This window comes from Prosopis cineraria, unplaced genomic scaffold, assembly GCF_029017545.1.
Source record: "Prosopis cineraria cultivar Desert tree isolate PC_DT_omini unplaced genomic scaffold, ASM2901754v1 PC1001, whole genome shotgun sequence".
NCBI lineage: Eukaryota > Viridiplantae > Streptophyta > Magnoliopsida > Fabales > Fabaceae > Prosopis > Prosopis cineraria.
The window spans coordinates 6,597-23,220 of record NW_026556326.1 but is presented as its reverse complement, the minus strand read 5'-3'; the positions used below and the strand labels follow the sequence as shown (position 1 = coordinate 23,220).

General features: G+C 35.1%; 1 protein-coding gene across 3 annotated transcripts; it reads right to left on the bottom strand.

Annotated features, from left to right (window-relative positions):
- Window positions 1-1,448: 1,448 nt before the first annotated feature.
- Window positions 1,449-13,466, bottom strand: LOC129299017 (uncharacterized). 3 transcript variants are annotated; one of them, XM_054937462.1, is made up of 12 exons: window positions 13,415-13,466; window positions 12,915-13,232; window positions 12,704-12,784; window positions 8,394-8,489; window positions 8,111-8,194; window positions 7,955-8,024; window positions 7,725-7,807; window positions 7,134-7,213; window positions 3,563-3,661; window positions 2,836-2,944; window positions 1,924-2,013; window positions 1,449-1,830 (listed from the first exon to the last, which is right to left on the bottom strand). In XM_054937462.1, the coding sequence occupies exons 2-12, from the start codon at window positions 13,152-13,154 to the stop codon at window positions 1,792-1,794; spliced, it is 1,071 nt and encodes a 356-aa protein (XP_054793437.1). In that variant the 5' UTR covers window positions 13,155-13,232; window positions 13,415-13,466; the 3' UTR covers window positions 1,449-1,791. The 3 variants fall into 3 exon arrangements, with proteins under 3 accessions (XP_054793437.1, XP_054793436.1, XP_054793435.1); XM_054937461.1 differs by having other exon boundaries at window positions 13,358-13,443; XM_054937460.1 differs by having other exon boundaries at window positions 12,915-13,463.
- Window positions 13,467-16,624: the final 3,158 nt, after the last annotated feature.

The following is a 16,624-nucleotide window of genomic DNA, read 5'->3' as shown; positions in this document are numbered from 1 at the left end:
AGAATTTGAAACTATTAAAATGTTTTATTTAAAGGGAATTTTTTAAAATGAAAATATATATAACTTATATTTTAGGCCAACAAATATATAATTTTTTATTGTCTATCTCCTTCAAATAAATACTCCCTCTACTCTCATTTATAAGTCATGATACAACTTTTTAGGTAATATTTAAAAATTATTTTTAAAATTACCCTTCATAAAAGCAAAAAAATAATATAACATCACTTTTTAGATTTTTATATAGGGACATATTTAAGATTTTATACACTTTTATTTCTTATACTTTTCTTGCATTGACATTGATGAGATTGGTAAAAATAACTTATAAAGAAGACTCGAGAAATACTTCATAGATTTCTTTTATAAAAATATTTCACATATTTTTATTTTCTAATTTCCTAAATGGGAGAGGGATCTCTCCATTTACTTGTTGCCTACGTTCTTCTCATTTAGTCATTTTGTGGTGCAACTTTTTAAGTAATAATAATTGCAAAGTATTTTTAAAAATTTTTTAATAAAAAAAATAACATGACATCACTTTTTAAATTTATTATATTAAGACATATCTAAAATTCTATACACTTTTATTCTTTATATTTTTTTGTATTGGTATTGATAATGTTAATAAAAATAACTTATAAAGAGAATTAGAAGAGTATATTTTAAGCCTCTAATTTTAAGAAAAAAAATTACCAGCTTTACGCATGCAATGAGTAAAGTTGAAGATTCTTCAATGCTTCTCCAGTTAACCCATCCATATCGAATCCAAAGTGGCGACATCAAGATATCTGAAGAAACGAATTAATTACACACACATACACAGTGGTGAGGAAAGGGAAGGTATGGATGCATGATATTGAAATCTAGACCATATGAATGCATGATATTGAAATCTAGACCAACCTGTTTGGTTGAACTATTGAACCAATTCCATAAGTGGTTCAATAACATTTTGTTTTTCATGACCAGATTTGACAACTTTTTACCGTTGATTTTTAAACCAGTATTTTAACTAATCTAATGATCAATCCCGATATCAATACTTTAGTACAATACGTAGATGCGATGCTACACTAGGCGTCCAAAGAACAGGACTCAATGGGGTGTACAGAAGGATACAAGAGGATAATGATGAGCCTGTAGAAGCATGACACCAAAATAAGTCTTTTTGGCATAAAGTGGGACTCATCGCTATGTACCTTTCAAGCAAGCTTTCTTAACTTCCACCACTAGCTTTCTTAACGGCTACTTCAAGAATATCTCCATACTTTTCCAGGTTAGGTTCCTCCTGTTTTTTTTTTTTTGTCAAAATAAAAATATTGTTCCTCTTTGGTTCACTCCCTCCAATCCTATTTATAAAATGTTCAAGATATTTTTCGCTTGCTTTAAAAAATATTACATATTATTTGTCAAAAAATTATATTTCTTATTTTTTGCTGGTCATGTAAATGTAAGAGCAGGTGAACAAATACAGCAAATAATCCATTTTACAACAAAACTACAAAAGAACATAGAGAAGGGGTGTAACTTAAAGAATGTAAATAGGCTATGGATTACAACTAACATGAATTTTTCTCAGCTAATTTAGTTTTTCTATGCCCCCACGACATGCTCTGCAGTCAAAATTGAACTCTGATTCAAAAAATAATGTCAGATTAAGATAGCATTAGCCCTTTTGTTTCTAAAGATTGCAACACCATGCGCACGATAACCAGTTCCCTTGAACAAAAAGACACCTCTTCCCAGAAAAACGACGTCTGAATAGTGAATTGCAGTGCTCCAATCCAGTTACAAGAAAAACCTCCTACGGCTTGTGTCCATTTCAGGCTAAAGAGAAAGAAAACAGAGCAAATATGGGCTGTTAGAAAGATGATAATGCCACATAAATTACCTTGTGAAGTTGGCTAACAAGTACATTACCTTGTGAACCCACTCGTATTCTCCACCCTTGCTGTCAAACGTTCCATGCTGCAGGCTCATCAACTTCAATGTGAAACGAGGACCACATTCCTGCAGTTTTAAATTCAAATTATTGCCAAGTTTAGAGACCTTATGATATATTTCTATGATTCCATTTATAAGTCACTTTTAACATGTTTTACTAGAACTAAGAAAAACTTTAGAACTCATTAATTATATCTAAAAATTTAATAACTTTTCAACTTTACCTCCATTAAATATACATATTTTCTTTCACCAACATTTAATGAAGGATAAAAGAGAAAACTTGTGCAACAATTTAATAACATGACTTCTAAAGAGGGCCAAAAAAATCTCTCTCCCTGCCTTATAAATAGGACTGGAGGGAGTACAATTGATGCAAAAATTAGATGAATAAGACGAAGGGAGGAGTTGGACCTTATAAGGTCCCATTATATTTTCAATTACTATTTACTGGTTTGCCCATCATCATTAAAATATTCATTCACTTCCTAACAATGGGAAGTGTGTTACCATCCATTTTTCATTCAACTTGAAAACAATGAAATGGAAACTCTCCCTCTTCCCATTCAACTCCCCTCCAGTAATGAGTTGAGTTCATCACTCAGCTACGAGGTGTAAAGAACCTTTGCTGAAACTCGTTTGTAAGATAGACATGTAATGTAAGCCATTTTAATTCTTATGTTATGGACGCGATACCCAGTCCAAACATAGAAAGGAGAAGTCAAACAGATCAACCACAGTCCCTATGATAACTTTTGTTTTTGTCCTCAGTGAGTTAAGAAAACAATGAGAAGCATTTAACTGCATAGTATGAAAACACTTAAAATAACAATTTTCGTGGATTAGTTTGAGGTATAAAACCAGCCACAGAATAGAGCTGGAACCAACCTGAAGGCGGGCAATTGTCTTAGTTTGAGGAACATCCTCCCCCTTGGAATCCTTGGTCTTGTTGGCCTTGGAGTCAGCCTTCTTGACTTCTTTTTTTTCAAAAATGTACCTACAGTACAAAATTAATACAATAAAGAATTGAAATTAATAGACCTATGCTCTTCTGGCGTTACTCTAACCAAAATAACAGAGACAAACCAACCAATATGAGGATACAGGTAAAATTAAGAGTACAGATCAGAAAACAAGCAGAACAGTAAAACAGAGCTCAAGATAGTAATATCAAAAGAAAGAAAGAAAATGAAAAACATCAATATAGGCCCTGGCTTTTGAGAGGCTTAGATTCTCTCTCACAAATCCTTCACGGAATGAATGCAACCTTCCTCTAGCCTCCAAGGTCTATCCACCCGACCTTCTATCCCTGGCAGCACACCATTACACAATCATCACATGACACAGTAAGTTATTCCAACATGTAATTCCTCTTCCCCTCCTTAATCTGCACTCTGCATTCCCCCTTTTAGGGCACAGTGCAGACTAGTATCTCATTTCCTTTGATTGGATCAGGCACACCCCTTTATCCCTTTCTTACTCCTCCAATTATAGTTCAGTCCTCTAGTAAAAGGGGGCCCATTAGAAGCATAAAATTATAGATTAAGTATACAAGTCTTGTGTGTTGGTCAAAAAACTAAAAAATAAAAAGTATACAAGTCTTGTGGACGCATACCGATGATGCCGGAAGAAGATGAAGTCTCGCTGGTTGTGGAAAGTGACTACTCGTCTACCTTTAAATTCTGGATCTTGGGGGAAAAGTGACTGTATTAACCTATCAAAGAAAAGAATTGACGACTTATGAGTTGAAAGAAAGGCCCCAGTTCATGCCATCATTTATTCTAGAAAAAGCAAAAGCCAAGAATAAAACAACAACAACAACAACAAGCCTTTATCCCACTAGGTGGGGTCGGCTACATGGATTGCAAGACGCCATTGTGCTCTATCATTTATTAAGCTTTTAGAAATATTATTAATTAAGAGATCACGTTCAACAACTTCCAAGAGTGTTCTCTTAGGCCTTCCTCTACCTCTCTTAATCGGACTCAAAGTTATATGTTCCACTCTTCTCACTGGTGCCTCCCTTGGTCTTCTTTGTACATGCCCAAACCATCTCAACCGATTTTCTACCATTTTTTCCTCAATAGGTGCCACCCTCACTTTTTCACGTATGTGCTCATTTCGAATTTTATCTTTACGTGTATGTCCGCACATCCATCGTAACATTCTCATCTCTGCTACTCCAACTTTATGCTCTTGCTGTCCCGTTAGAGCCCAACATTCACTACTATATAACATTGCCGGTCTGATAGCAGTACGATAAAACTTTCCTTTAAGTTTATTAGGCACCTTACGGTCACAAATAACTCCTTTAGCTTTTCTCCAATTAAACCACCCAGCTTGAATTCTATGTGAAATATCTCCACTGATTTCGCCATCATTTTGAATAATGGCTCCCAAATATCTAAACTTTTCCACTTGAGGTATAATTTGATCTCCCAATTTCACTTCCAAATTATTTTCGAATAGTCCTTTACCAAATTTACAATATAAATATTCCGTCTTACTTCTACTCAGACGAAAACCTTTCGACTCCAATGTCCTCCTCCATAACTCAAGTTTGCAATTAACCTCTTCTCTTGTCTCTGCTATAAGAACTATATCATCCGCGAAGAGCATACATTTCGGGATTTCCTCTTGAATATGTTCCGTCAAAACATTTAAAATCAAGTTGAACAAATAAGGACTCAGAGATGATCCCTGATGTAGTCCAATCTTTATAGGAAAATCCTTTGTTTGACCACTAGGCGTTCTTATACTAGTTTTTACCCCCTCATACATATCTTGTATGGCTTTAATATAAGCAATCCGTACTCCCTTTTTTTCCAACGCTTTCCAAAGCACTTCTCTTGGTATACGGTCATAAGCTTTTTCCAAATCAATAAAAACCATGTGTAGATCTTTATCTTTACAACGATACTTTTCCATTAATCCCCTTAGTAGATAAATTGCCTCTGTAGTTGATCTACCTGGCATAAAACCAAATTGATTCTCAGAAATACTTGTCTCCAATCTCAACCTGTGCTCAATTACTTTCTCCCACAATTTCATTGTGTGGCTCATGAGTTTAATCCCTCTATAGTTAGTACAATTCTGAATATCTCCTTTATTTTTATAAATAGGAATTAATGTACTTCTCCTCCACTCATCAGGCATTTTCTTGGACCGTAAAATCACATTAAATAACTTAGTTAACCATCTCACCCCTTCTTCACCTAAACATTTCCACGCTTCGATAGATATACAATCAGGTCCGTTAGCTCTACCATTTGCCATTTTCTTAAGAGCTTCCTTTACCTCCTTATCACGTATTTTTCGATAGAATGACAAATTTTGTTCTCCTTCACCAGTTACTAAATCCTCCAAGTTACTAGATGAATCTTCTCCATCATTGAAAAGTTTAGAAAAATAAGTCTCCCATCTATTTTTAATTTCATCATCTGTAACTAAAATTCTTCCCTCTTCATCCTTAATACACCTTACCTGTTCTAGATCTCTTGATTTTCTTTCCCTACTCTTGGCAATTTTATAAATATTTTGCTCTCCTTCCTTCGTCTCAAGGTTCTTATAAAATTCTTCAAAAGCTTTGGAACGAGCTTCACCCACAGCTCTCTTAGTTTCCTTCTTAGCCATACGGTACCTCTCCCAATTTTCCTCATTGTTACACAAATGTATGGCTTTAAAACAGTTCTTCTTATACTTGATTTTGTCCTGTACACTATTATTCCACCACCAAGACTCCTTATCTCTCGGACCAGAACCTTTCGATTCTCCCAAAACTACTTTTGCAACCTCCCGTATCTTTTTAGCCATATCCTCCCATATGATGTTAGCACTTCCCTGAGAATCCCAAATTCCTTTATCCAAAAGATTTCGCTTGAAAATATCTTGCTTCTCACCTTTTAATTGCCACCACCTAATCTTTGGTGTTACTACTTGTCGACGTTTTTGGATTTTACTCATAATACACACATCAAGGACTAGAACCCTATGTTGTGTCGTTACAGCATCTCCAGGGATCACCTTACAATTTTTACAAAGTTTTCTATCTGTGTTCCTAACCAAAAGAAAATCAATCTGCGACCTTGAGGCTCCACTTTTGTAAGTGATGAGATGCTCATCTCTCTTCTTGAAACAAGTGTTGGCAATCTTAAAATCATACGTCAATGAGAAATCAAGAAGAGTTTGCCCTTCATTGTTTAGCTCTCCAAAACCAAAACCACCATGCACCCTCGCATACTGACCAGCTTCCCTCCCGACATGTCCATTAAAGTCTCCTCCAATAAAAATCTTTTCACTCTGTGGTATGTGTCGAATCAACCCCTCCAGATCCTCCCAAAATAATTCCTTAAGACTGGCTTCTGTCCCAACTTGCGGCGCATAAGCGCTAACAATATTAACAGTCTCACGTCCAATTATCATTTTTAAAGAAATACTTCTGTCTCCAATTCTGCTAACTTCTACAACGTTCTTCTTCCACTCCTTATCTACAATGATGCCTACTCCATTGCGTGCACTTACTTTTCCTGTATACCAAAGTTTGAAACCTTGAATATCCTTAGCTCCTTCTCCACGCCATTTTGTTTCTTGCAAGCAAAGGATATTGATTTTCCTTTGAATCATAACCCCTACAACCTCTACAGATTTACAATTTAATGTCCCAACATTCCAAGTACCAAATCTAATTTTGCTCTTATGGACTAACTTCTTTAGCCGCGTGCGTCCAGAATGACACGGTAGCCCTTGCTCATTTAACACTACATCCGGGCGCCGATGCAGCGGCTCTAACTCACTTATCACTGTACTCGAGCCATGCAGCGCGTTACTTACGGGCAACGACCTAGCATTAACATTATAACGTCTATTGTCCATGTTCATGATAGATTCAACAAATTTTTACATTGGCTGTTGATGGCCTAACACAACCCTCCTCCTTTACCCGGGCTTGGGACCGGCTATAAACATAGGCGGAGTTAAAAGCCAAGAATAAATGCAATGGAATTATCAGTAAAACAGGAAAACTAGCCTACTAGTTATTCTTCCCTCCTTTATAATGTGCCTTACAAAAGAAAACAAAACTAGCATTAAGTTTTCTTTAAATCCGGCATAACCATAGTGTACAATGTTCGAATGAAACAGAGTCAATCAAGCAACCCATGGAGCCCAGAATAAGATAAAATGGTAACCTTCCAATTCGATGCCCTAGACGTGTTGTAAAGTTATTTAGAACTAGCTCAGGCTTGTGACTGGTTGGATTTCCATGACCCTGCAAGTAAAAAAAATATGGATAGGAAAATTTCATTTACTACAAAAGATAGACATTTTAAACTTTTTTTTCCAGATGAAAAAGAATTTACAGATGATAGAGAGAATAATAACAAATGTAGATTAAATTTTCATTTGATCAACATATCCAGTTAATCCAAAAGGAGAAGCAAATTCATCTACCAAGCTTTGCTGTTAATATAATGTGAATTTATATAACCATGAAAGGTACCAATGTAAGTTGAAGAAAATAAATATTGGAATCCTATCCAAGTAAAGCCAAATTCACCCAATAGTGGCAACATAAGTCACAGAACAAAATAGATAAATAACCCAAGTTCATTATGCGCATCTTTTCACCCAACCAGTCAAAGTATTTTCCTATGCCCTCAGCCCCGTATTTTTATTACTCTTCATTAATATAACTTACAAGTAAAATGTAAAGCAACATCATCCAGAATTCCAAAGACACAATGTTGTACGAGTTACTAAACAAACAGCAAATACCAAACCTTGATATCTTTGCGTAAAGCAAGCCTTGAAAGCTTGAAATGTGCAGTAGGCCCATCAGGTATGCCAATGATTAATAGAGCATCTGCAATTCATAAAAACAGAGAATAACAAGAATTACTATTGAGGTCATTTGATCCTCAAAACCAAAATAAAATACAGAAATGTATAAATGATGATAAATGTGTTACTAAATCCTAAAAAAAAGAAAAAAAGCAAAGACGTCAAATACCTGGTTCCCGGCGATTTGTGTGAACAACTATAATAGATGTGAAGTCCTTGTTCTTTGCATATTCTACAATCTGCAATTCAAAGTAAAATTAAAAAGAAACTTTCAAACGCATGAAGCTCCATGTTTCTCATTGGCAATGAAAATTGAGACCAGCACCTTCTTTAAATCATAGGTTCCTCTCTTGTAATAATGTGCATTTGGTATAACTGAAAGTAAATCTGATATAAAAGCCGGCCCCCTCTGCAGATTACCATATTCTAATTAAAGTAAGAACATGATAGCAAAAAAAAAAAACGAAATCACATACAAAATTTCATTACATAAATGCTGCTCCTAGAAGTTTAAGAATAAGTTTATATTGAAGAAATGTATATTCTTACATTCTTTGAATGCTGAGCATGCAGTCAATATACTAAACAAAGGCATAAAGAAAACATACCGTAGAATTGAAACGGCAAGTGGTGATTAATATCTTGGGAGTCTGTTGTCGTTTTAAAACTGTACTGAATTCATCACAATCATTTCCAGCAAATAGCTGCAAGCAAATGAACAGTAATAACAAATGAGTCAAACAAGTGGCATTTTCCAGTTTGAAATGGAGAATGCGAAAAATTATACTCCATCCATTCCAAATTATAAGACACTTTTAGACAAAATTTCACATACCAATAAACCTCTTTAAACACACTTAACAACCTTATCTATTCAAAACAAAAATATAAGCTTTCAAAAACACCCATCATTTAATATATTAAAAAGAAAAGAGATATAAATTAATTATAGAGAGAGAAAAGGTAATATTAAAATTAGTGCATTTAATGAAATCCTAATCTACCCAAAATGTCTTACATTTTGAGACAGAAAAACTCCTTCAAAAGTGTCCTGTAATTTGGGACAAAGGGAGTACAACAACAACAACAACAACAACAACAAGCCTTTATCCCACTAGGTGGGGTCGGCTACATGGATTGCAAGACGCCATTGTGCTCTATCATTTATTAAGCTTTTAGAAATATTATTAATTAAGAGATCACGTTCAACAACTTCCAAGAGTGTTCTCTTAGGCCTTCTTCTACCTCTCTTAATCGGACTCAAAGTTATATGTTCCACTCTTCTCACTGGTGCCTCCCTTGGTCTTCTTTGTACATGCCCAAACCATCTCAACCGATTTTCTACCATTTTTTCCTCAATAGGTGCCACCCTCACTTTTTCACGTATGTGCTCATTTCGAATTTTATCTTTACGTGTATGTCCGCACATCCATCGTAACATTCTCATCTCTGCTACTCCAACTTTATGCTCTTGCTGTCCCATTAGAACCCAACATTCACTACTATATAACATTGCCGGTCTGATAGCAGTACGATAAAACTTTCCTTTAAGTTTATTAGGCACCTTACGGTCACAAATAACTCCTTTAGCTTTTCTCCAATTAAACCACCCAGCTTGAATTCTATGTGAAATATCTCCACTGATTTCGCCATCATTTTGGATAATGGCTCCCAAATATCTAAACTTTTCCACTTGAGGTATAATTTGATCTCCCAATTTCACTTCCAAATTATTTTCGAATAGTCCTTTATCAAATTTACAATATAAATATTCCGTCTTACTTCTACTCAGACGAAAACCTTTCGACTCCAATGTCCTCCTCCATAACTCAAGTTTGCAATTAACCTCTTCTCTTGTCTCTGCTATAAGAACTATATCATCCGCGAAGAGCATACATTTCGGGATTTCCTCTTGAATATGTTCCGTCAAAACATTTAAAATCAAGTTGAACAAATAAGGACTCAGAGATGATCCCTGATGTAGCCCAATCTTTATAGGAAAATCCTTTGTTTGACCACTAGGCGTTCTTATACTAGTTTTTACCCCCTCATACATATCTTGTATGGCTTTAATATAAGCAATCCGTACTCTCTTTTTTTCCAACGCTTTCCAAAGCACTTCTCTTGGTATACAGTCATAAGCTTTTTCCAAATCAATAAAAACCATGTGTAGATCTTTATCTTTACAACGATACTTTTCCATTAATCCCCTTAGTAGATAAATCGCCTCTGTAGTTGATCTACCTGGCATAAAACCAAATTGATTCTCAGAAATACTTGTCTCCAATCTCAACCTGTGCTCAATTACTTTCTCCCACAATTTCATTGTGTGGCTCATGAGTTTAATCCCTCTATAGTTAGTACAATTCTGAATATCTCCTTTATTTTTATAAATAGGAATTAATGTACTTCTCCTCTACTCATCAGGCATTTTCTTGGACCGTAAAATCACATTAAATAACTTAGTTAACCATCTCACTCCTTCTTCACCTAAACATTTCCACGCTTCGATAGATATACAATCAGGTCCGTTAGCTCTACCATTTGCCATTTTCTTAAGAGCTTCCTTTACCTCCTTATCACGTATTTTTCGATAGAATGACAAATTTTGTTCTCCTTCACCAGTTACTAAATCCTCCAAATTACTAGATGAATCCTCTCCATCATTGAAAAGTTTAGAAAAATAAGTCTCCCATCTATTTTTAATTTCATCATCTGTAACTAAAATTCTTCCCTCTTCATCCTTAATACACCTTACCTGTTCTAGATCTCTTGATTTTCTTTCCCTACTCTTGGCAATCTTATAAATATTTTGCTCTCCTTCCTTCGTCTCAAGGTTCTTATAAAATTCTTCAAAAGCTTTAGAACGAGCTTCACCCACAGCTCTCTTAGTTTCCTTCTTAGCCATACGGTACCTCTCCCAATTTTTCTCATTGTTACACAAATGTATGGCTTTAAAACAGTTCTTCTTATACTTGATTTTGTCCTGTACACTATTATTCCACCACCAAGACTCCTTATCTCTCGGACCAGAACCTTTCGATTCTCCCAAAACTACTTTTGCAACCTCCCGTATCTTTTTAGCCATATCCTCCCATATGATGTTAGCACTTCCCTGAGAATCCCAAATTCCTTTATCCAAAAAATTTCGCTTGAAAATATCTTGCTTCTCACCTTTTAATTGCCACACCTAATCCTTGGTGTTACTACTTGTCGACGTTTTTGGATTTTACTCATAATACACACATCAAGGACTAGGACCCTATGTTGTGTCGTTACAGCATCTCCAGGGATCACCTTACAATTTTTACAAAGTTTTCTATCAGTGTTCCTAACCAAAAGAAAATCAATCTGCGACCTTGAGGCTCCACTTTTGTAGGTGATGAGATGCTCATCTCTCTTCTTGAAACAAGTGTTGGCAATCTTAAAATCATACGCCAATGAGAAATCAAGAAGAGTTTGCCCTTCATTGTTTAGCTCTCCAAAACCAAAACCACCATGCACCCTCGCATACTGACCAGCTTCCCTCCCGACATGCCCATTAAAGTCTCCTCCAATAAAAATCTTTTCACTCTGTGGTATGTGTCGAATCAACCCCTCCAGATCCTCCCAAAATAATTCCTTAAGACTGGCTTCTGTCCCGACTTGCGGCGCATAAGCGCTAACAATATTAACAGTCTCACGTCCAATTATCATTTTTAAAGAAATAATTCTGTCTCCAATTCTGCTAACTTCTACAATGTTCTTCTTCCACTCCTTATCTATAATGGTGCCTACTCCATTACGTGCACTTACTTTTCCTGTATACCAAAGTTTGAAACCTTGAATATCCTTAGCTTCTTCTCCACGCCATTTTGTTTCTTGCAAGCAAAGGATATTGATTTTCCTTTGAATCATAACCCCTACAACCTCTACAGATTTACAATTTAATGTCCCAACGTTCCAAGTACCAAATCTAATTTTGCTCTTATGGACTAACTTCTTTAGCCGCGTGCGTCCAGAATGACGCGGTAGCCCTTGCTCATTTAACACTACATCCGGGCGCCGATGCAGCGGCTCTAACTCACTTATCACTGTACTCGAGCCATGCAGCGCGTTACTTACAGGCAACGACCTAGCATTAACATTATAACGTCTATTGTCCATGTTCATGATAGATTCAACAAATTTTTACATTGGCTGTTGATGGCCTAACACAACCCTCCTCCTTTATATACATGGGGACAAAGGGAGTACATGGCAACAAAATATTCTAAAACCAAGATATACAAATTTTGAAGCAATTATATACTTAAAAAATTGGACGCTAGAAACAATTCCTCCTTGCTTATTGCCTTATTCAATTAAAACACATATTATACTCATATTCAAAGCATCCAATGATATTCTAACACAAAATGTGTAAGGGAAAAACATGGACTTATTTTCCTGTGTTGATAAGAATTCCAAAATCCAGACGCCCAGCTCATTTCCTTGCAAAGCAGAATTTGCAGTTAGCAGCCAAATTCTATTCTCCTTAACTCTCAACCAGTGTCTGATTAAATAGAACTGGAAATTCAAACAACGAGACACCTAAGTTGATCTATCATCATTCTTTTTAAAAAAGCCCAATTTTCTTAAAGTGTCAACTCTATTTTCTAGCAAACAACGTTCTTCCTGCCACTGCCCCTAAAGTGATCAAGGAAAACCGCTTTGGTAGGAGATAACATGATTCAGCATTTGTTAATGCACAGATGTAAAAATAGGAAATTTGACATTAATCCCAAGTATGTGGATATAAAAATCTAGATGTCCACTTGGAATAAAAACTACAAGTTTCAATCAGACAAAGACATTTAGAAAAGGATGCAGAAATTAGTTAATAACAACGAGACGAAAGGAGTAGTAACGCTAGGTTAAAAAGAGAGAGAAGGAAGACCTCTTCATCATCAGGCTTACAAACAGTCTCATCGGCCTCCCTAGTGTTCTCAATAGTACGAGGCACCTTCTTCTCCGGAGGCTGTAGGAATCCAAATAAAGCAAAACGGTCAAAACCCACTACCAACAACGAAAATCACACCAGACATACTAGAATCGCCACCTTCAAAAAGGGGCAAACAAAAAGAAGACTTTATGAGAGAATAAGGAACCTCCTCTCCTAGCTCGAGAGCTCTTTTCTCAGCAGCTTCTCGAACCTTAGCCTTCTTACGCTTCTCAAGTTTCTTTTGGTGCTTAAGCTTCACGTGCACCGCCGACCTCTTTTCCTTGTTCTTGATCATCGACGGAAGCACTTCCATCTTTGTTTTCTTGTTGCTCTTATCCCCTTCGCCGCCATCAGGCAAGGACGATTCACCACCATCCCCGTTGTTCTTTTTCCTCTTACCACCCATCGATCACTACGATGCGGAAATTGCTACCAATTTAGGGGGAGCCAAAAATTCTAGAAACGCTGTCAAGTGGACCCAAACCTACCGACCCAAAAAAGGGAATAAGAGCAAATCTTAAAGCGAAAAAACGATTAGGAATCAGACTGGCGGAAGAAACATTAATAGGCAGGTAAACGGAAAAGGACGAAAAATGTGGTTCCTTTTACTTCAACACAGGTTCGCTGAGCTCTGCTCATATGAAAGGAGGACAATGAGAAGACAACCTTAGAGGAGGAGGAAGGGTGGGTGGGTAACGCAGTGGCAGACTGGCAGTTTTGCAGGTTAGGGTTTTGGAAAACCGAGTGTTTTTGGGAGAATTATTACAAAAGTCCCACATAAGGAATGAATTTACCAGAAAGTCCCATCATATGTTAAAATATCTTTAAAATTTCAAATCCCTAAAATGTAAAGTCTCGTTTGGTGCGATGAAATTTTTTTTAATGAAATTAAAATTAAAATTAAAATCAAACTAAAATTGAATTTTAAAAGTATACTCCCTCTGATCTCATTTATAAGTCCAATTTCAGAAGGTTCATTTGATTTTATTTATAAATCATGGTGTATCTTTTTAGGTAATATTTGAGAAGTATTTTCAAAATTACTCTTCATGAGAGATAAAAGATAATAAGACGTTACTTTTTAGATTTGTTATATAGGGGTATATTTAAAATTTTACTTAATTTTATTCCTTATATTTTTATTGTATTGGTATTGACGAAGTTGATAAAAATAACTTATAAATAGGACTGGAGGGAGTATTTGGTATCACATGAAATCTTGTATAATTTTTTATTTTACAATTGTATTTATAATATGAAAAGATAAAAATGCTCCTAACAAAATTTAAAAATTTCCTATTAAACCCAAAACCTTTCCAGTTTTCAAGTCGTCGTCAACCACTCTATCATCATAGCTACCATCTGGATTACCTTGTCCAAATAACCAATTTTACAAAACTAGGAACTCCATTCTTAAAAACCACCGAAAATGAAAAAAGAATAGAAAACCAAATGCAATACAATATGAGAGGAGGAATGAGGGGGGTTTGTGTTTGTCGCAAACGATAGTGGGAACTAGACCTTGAATCACTGATGAATGATGGAATCGAAGGTCGAGAAGATGAAATTGAAAAACAAGGAAGTAAGTTGCGGAGGAGATATTGGTGGTTAAAAGGTGATGAAGTAATGACATCAAGGGCCTAAATCTGATAGTGGTTGAGATTGCGAAGGTGGAAGGAATATCAATGGTGGCCATGGTCACCGTGATAGCAAGAAGAAGGATTCTAGAGGCCAAGACATCATCAACGATGGATAGGCAATGGCAATGAGGGGTTGAGACTTGCAGATAATGAAGGAAATGAGGGAGGATAGTGATGGCAATTTTACAGAATTTGTCCAATTCCATCATCATGATGGTGGAATTGGATTCTAGGCTTTTTGGCAAAATTAAATTTCATAGAGAATTTGAATTGATGCATATCAAACCACTGAAAACTTAATTCCATTTTTTATAAGCCAATTTCATGATATCAAACAGGGCCTAAATATATTTTTGTATTCAATCACTAAAATACCCCTATATCACCCATCTCACCCAAATCATAATCACCCTTGACCTTGCCGATGAAGACATTGCTCCTGGGCTTCAAGCTCTACGAGAAGTGCAAAACTTCAAGAACTCTATCATCATCAACACCTTTATCCCTCCCAATTTTGGGTTTGCACATTGCAAACCTAACATTTTGTCTCTGAGCTTGCTTGATTTCCCTTTCCTCTCAACCTTGTCATGCCTTTGAATGATGGTGCCGAAGCTGACTCCTTTGTCCACAAGCAATATTTGACTTATGTCGGCAGCTTTTAGATGACAAGCATGCTTTTATTTGCGCCCTTGTTGTATACATTTCTACGATGTTGTTGTACATGGGTTTGTTGAATTTGATGTTTTTAGTATGAACAAAAAATGGGGTTGTTTTTGTACACAAGCACGCTCCCCTAGGCTCAATGTATAGAAATCCACATATGTTTGAGAAGCTTTAGCCTTTAATGGAGCTCGAGATCAATAGTGGAAGCATGAATGTGGTGTGAAACATTTCTCTTATTCATTCTGGCGCTTTTTTCCTTTGAATATTGTAATGACAATTTGGCACAATCTTGTATTTATGTTTCTACGTTAATGAGTTTCTAATGATCACTCTAATTTATCATTAAGAATGTACACAATTACTTCTAGAGACTTTTGCCACAATTTCTGCCTCTATTTCTAGTGATGTTGCCTAGAGTCTATAAGCTGGAGTTCTTTCTTGAACTTATGATTTATTGTGTTTTCTTTTGCTGATTTTTAGAATAATTTGCGATGTTTCTAACTCGCTTTCTTCCGTAGGACTAGGTATTGAACGGATGTAAAGAGGGGACAAATAGACTTTTCTTTCTAAGGATGCGATTCTCTAGAGAGACAATGTCCAAGATTACAATTTTTTTTTTTTTTATTTTCAAGTGAATTTACCTCTCGCAGAGTTCGAAACCCTGTGGGCATCTTCTTCACGGTGGGCTCAAGGGTGAGAGCCACTGATTTGGGTGTGGCAGGCCTATAAAGGTATTGTAGTAAGTGAATATAAAACATATTTGCATTAAAGTGACTTGAGACTTTAAATAAATTTTAACATTGGTGGGACTTATTGTATTTTCATTTCATATGTGGAACTCTGCAGTGATTGTGCCTTTTTTGGCCAGAAAAAACGATTTAAAATATCAAATTTAAATAAATTTTACTATTTTCAATCCAATTCCAACTTTATACTCAATTACTTTAAAAATTTAAATCATTCTTAATAAAATTTACTTTTAATAAAGTAATTATTTATTTTTAAACTAACTTTATTTTTTGATATTTACATCTATTTAATGGGACATTTCACTTTAAAATAAATATAAAATAATTTATTTAATAAAGACACTTTAAAAAAAATGCAGTGATTACGCTTCAAAAGATTAAAAATGACTTATATTTTTTAACATATAATCCTTCAAAAAATATTTTATATTTTTAAACGAAGAAAATATACAGTTTATTTACTATATTAATTTTTCATGTAAGAAATATATACTTTTCAATAAAAATATAATAAAATTATATGTTCACAATAATTGGATTGCAATGTAATTTTTCTTAAAATAATATATTATTTTACATTTATCTATCTGTGACATGAAAGCATTTTTAAGATAAACACTACGTATTTTCTTGCTACTTGGTATATTTTCATATGATTTTTAACAAAATAAATGGAAAAAATAATCATTTGTAATTTGAAAAATTCAAAAAAATTATATTATTCCTATGCTTTTTTTTTTTTGCTTTTGTTATTGCAAAAACCATAATCCAATCTTTTCTTGAATTTAAGGGATAGACACTAACGGCTTGAAATTACAAATAAG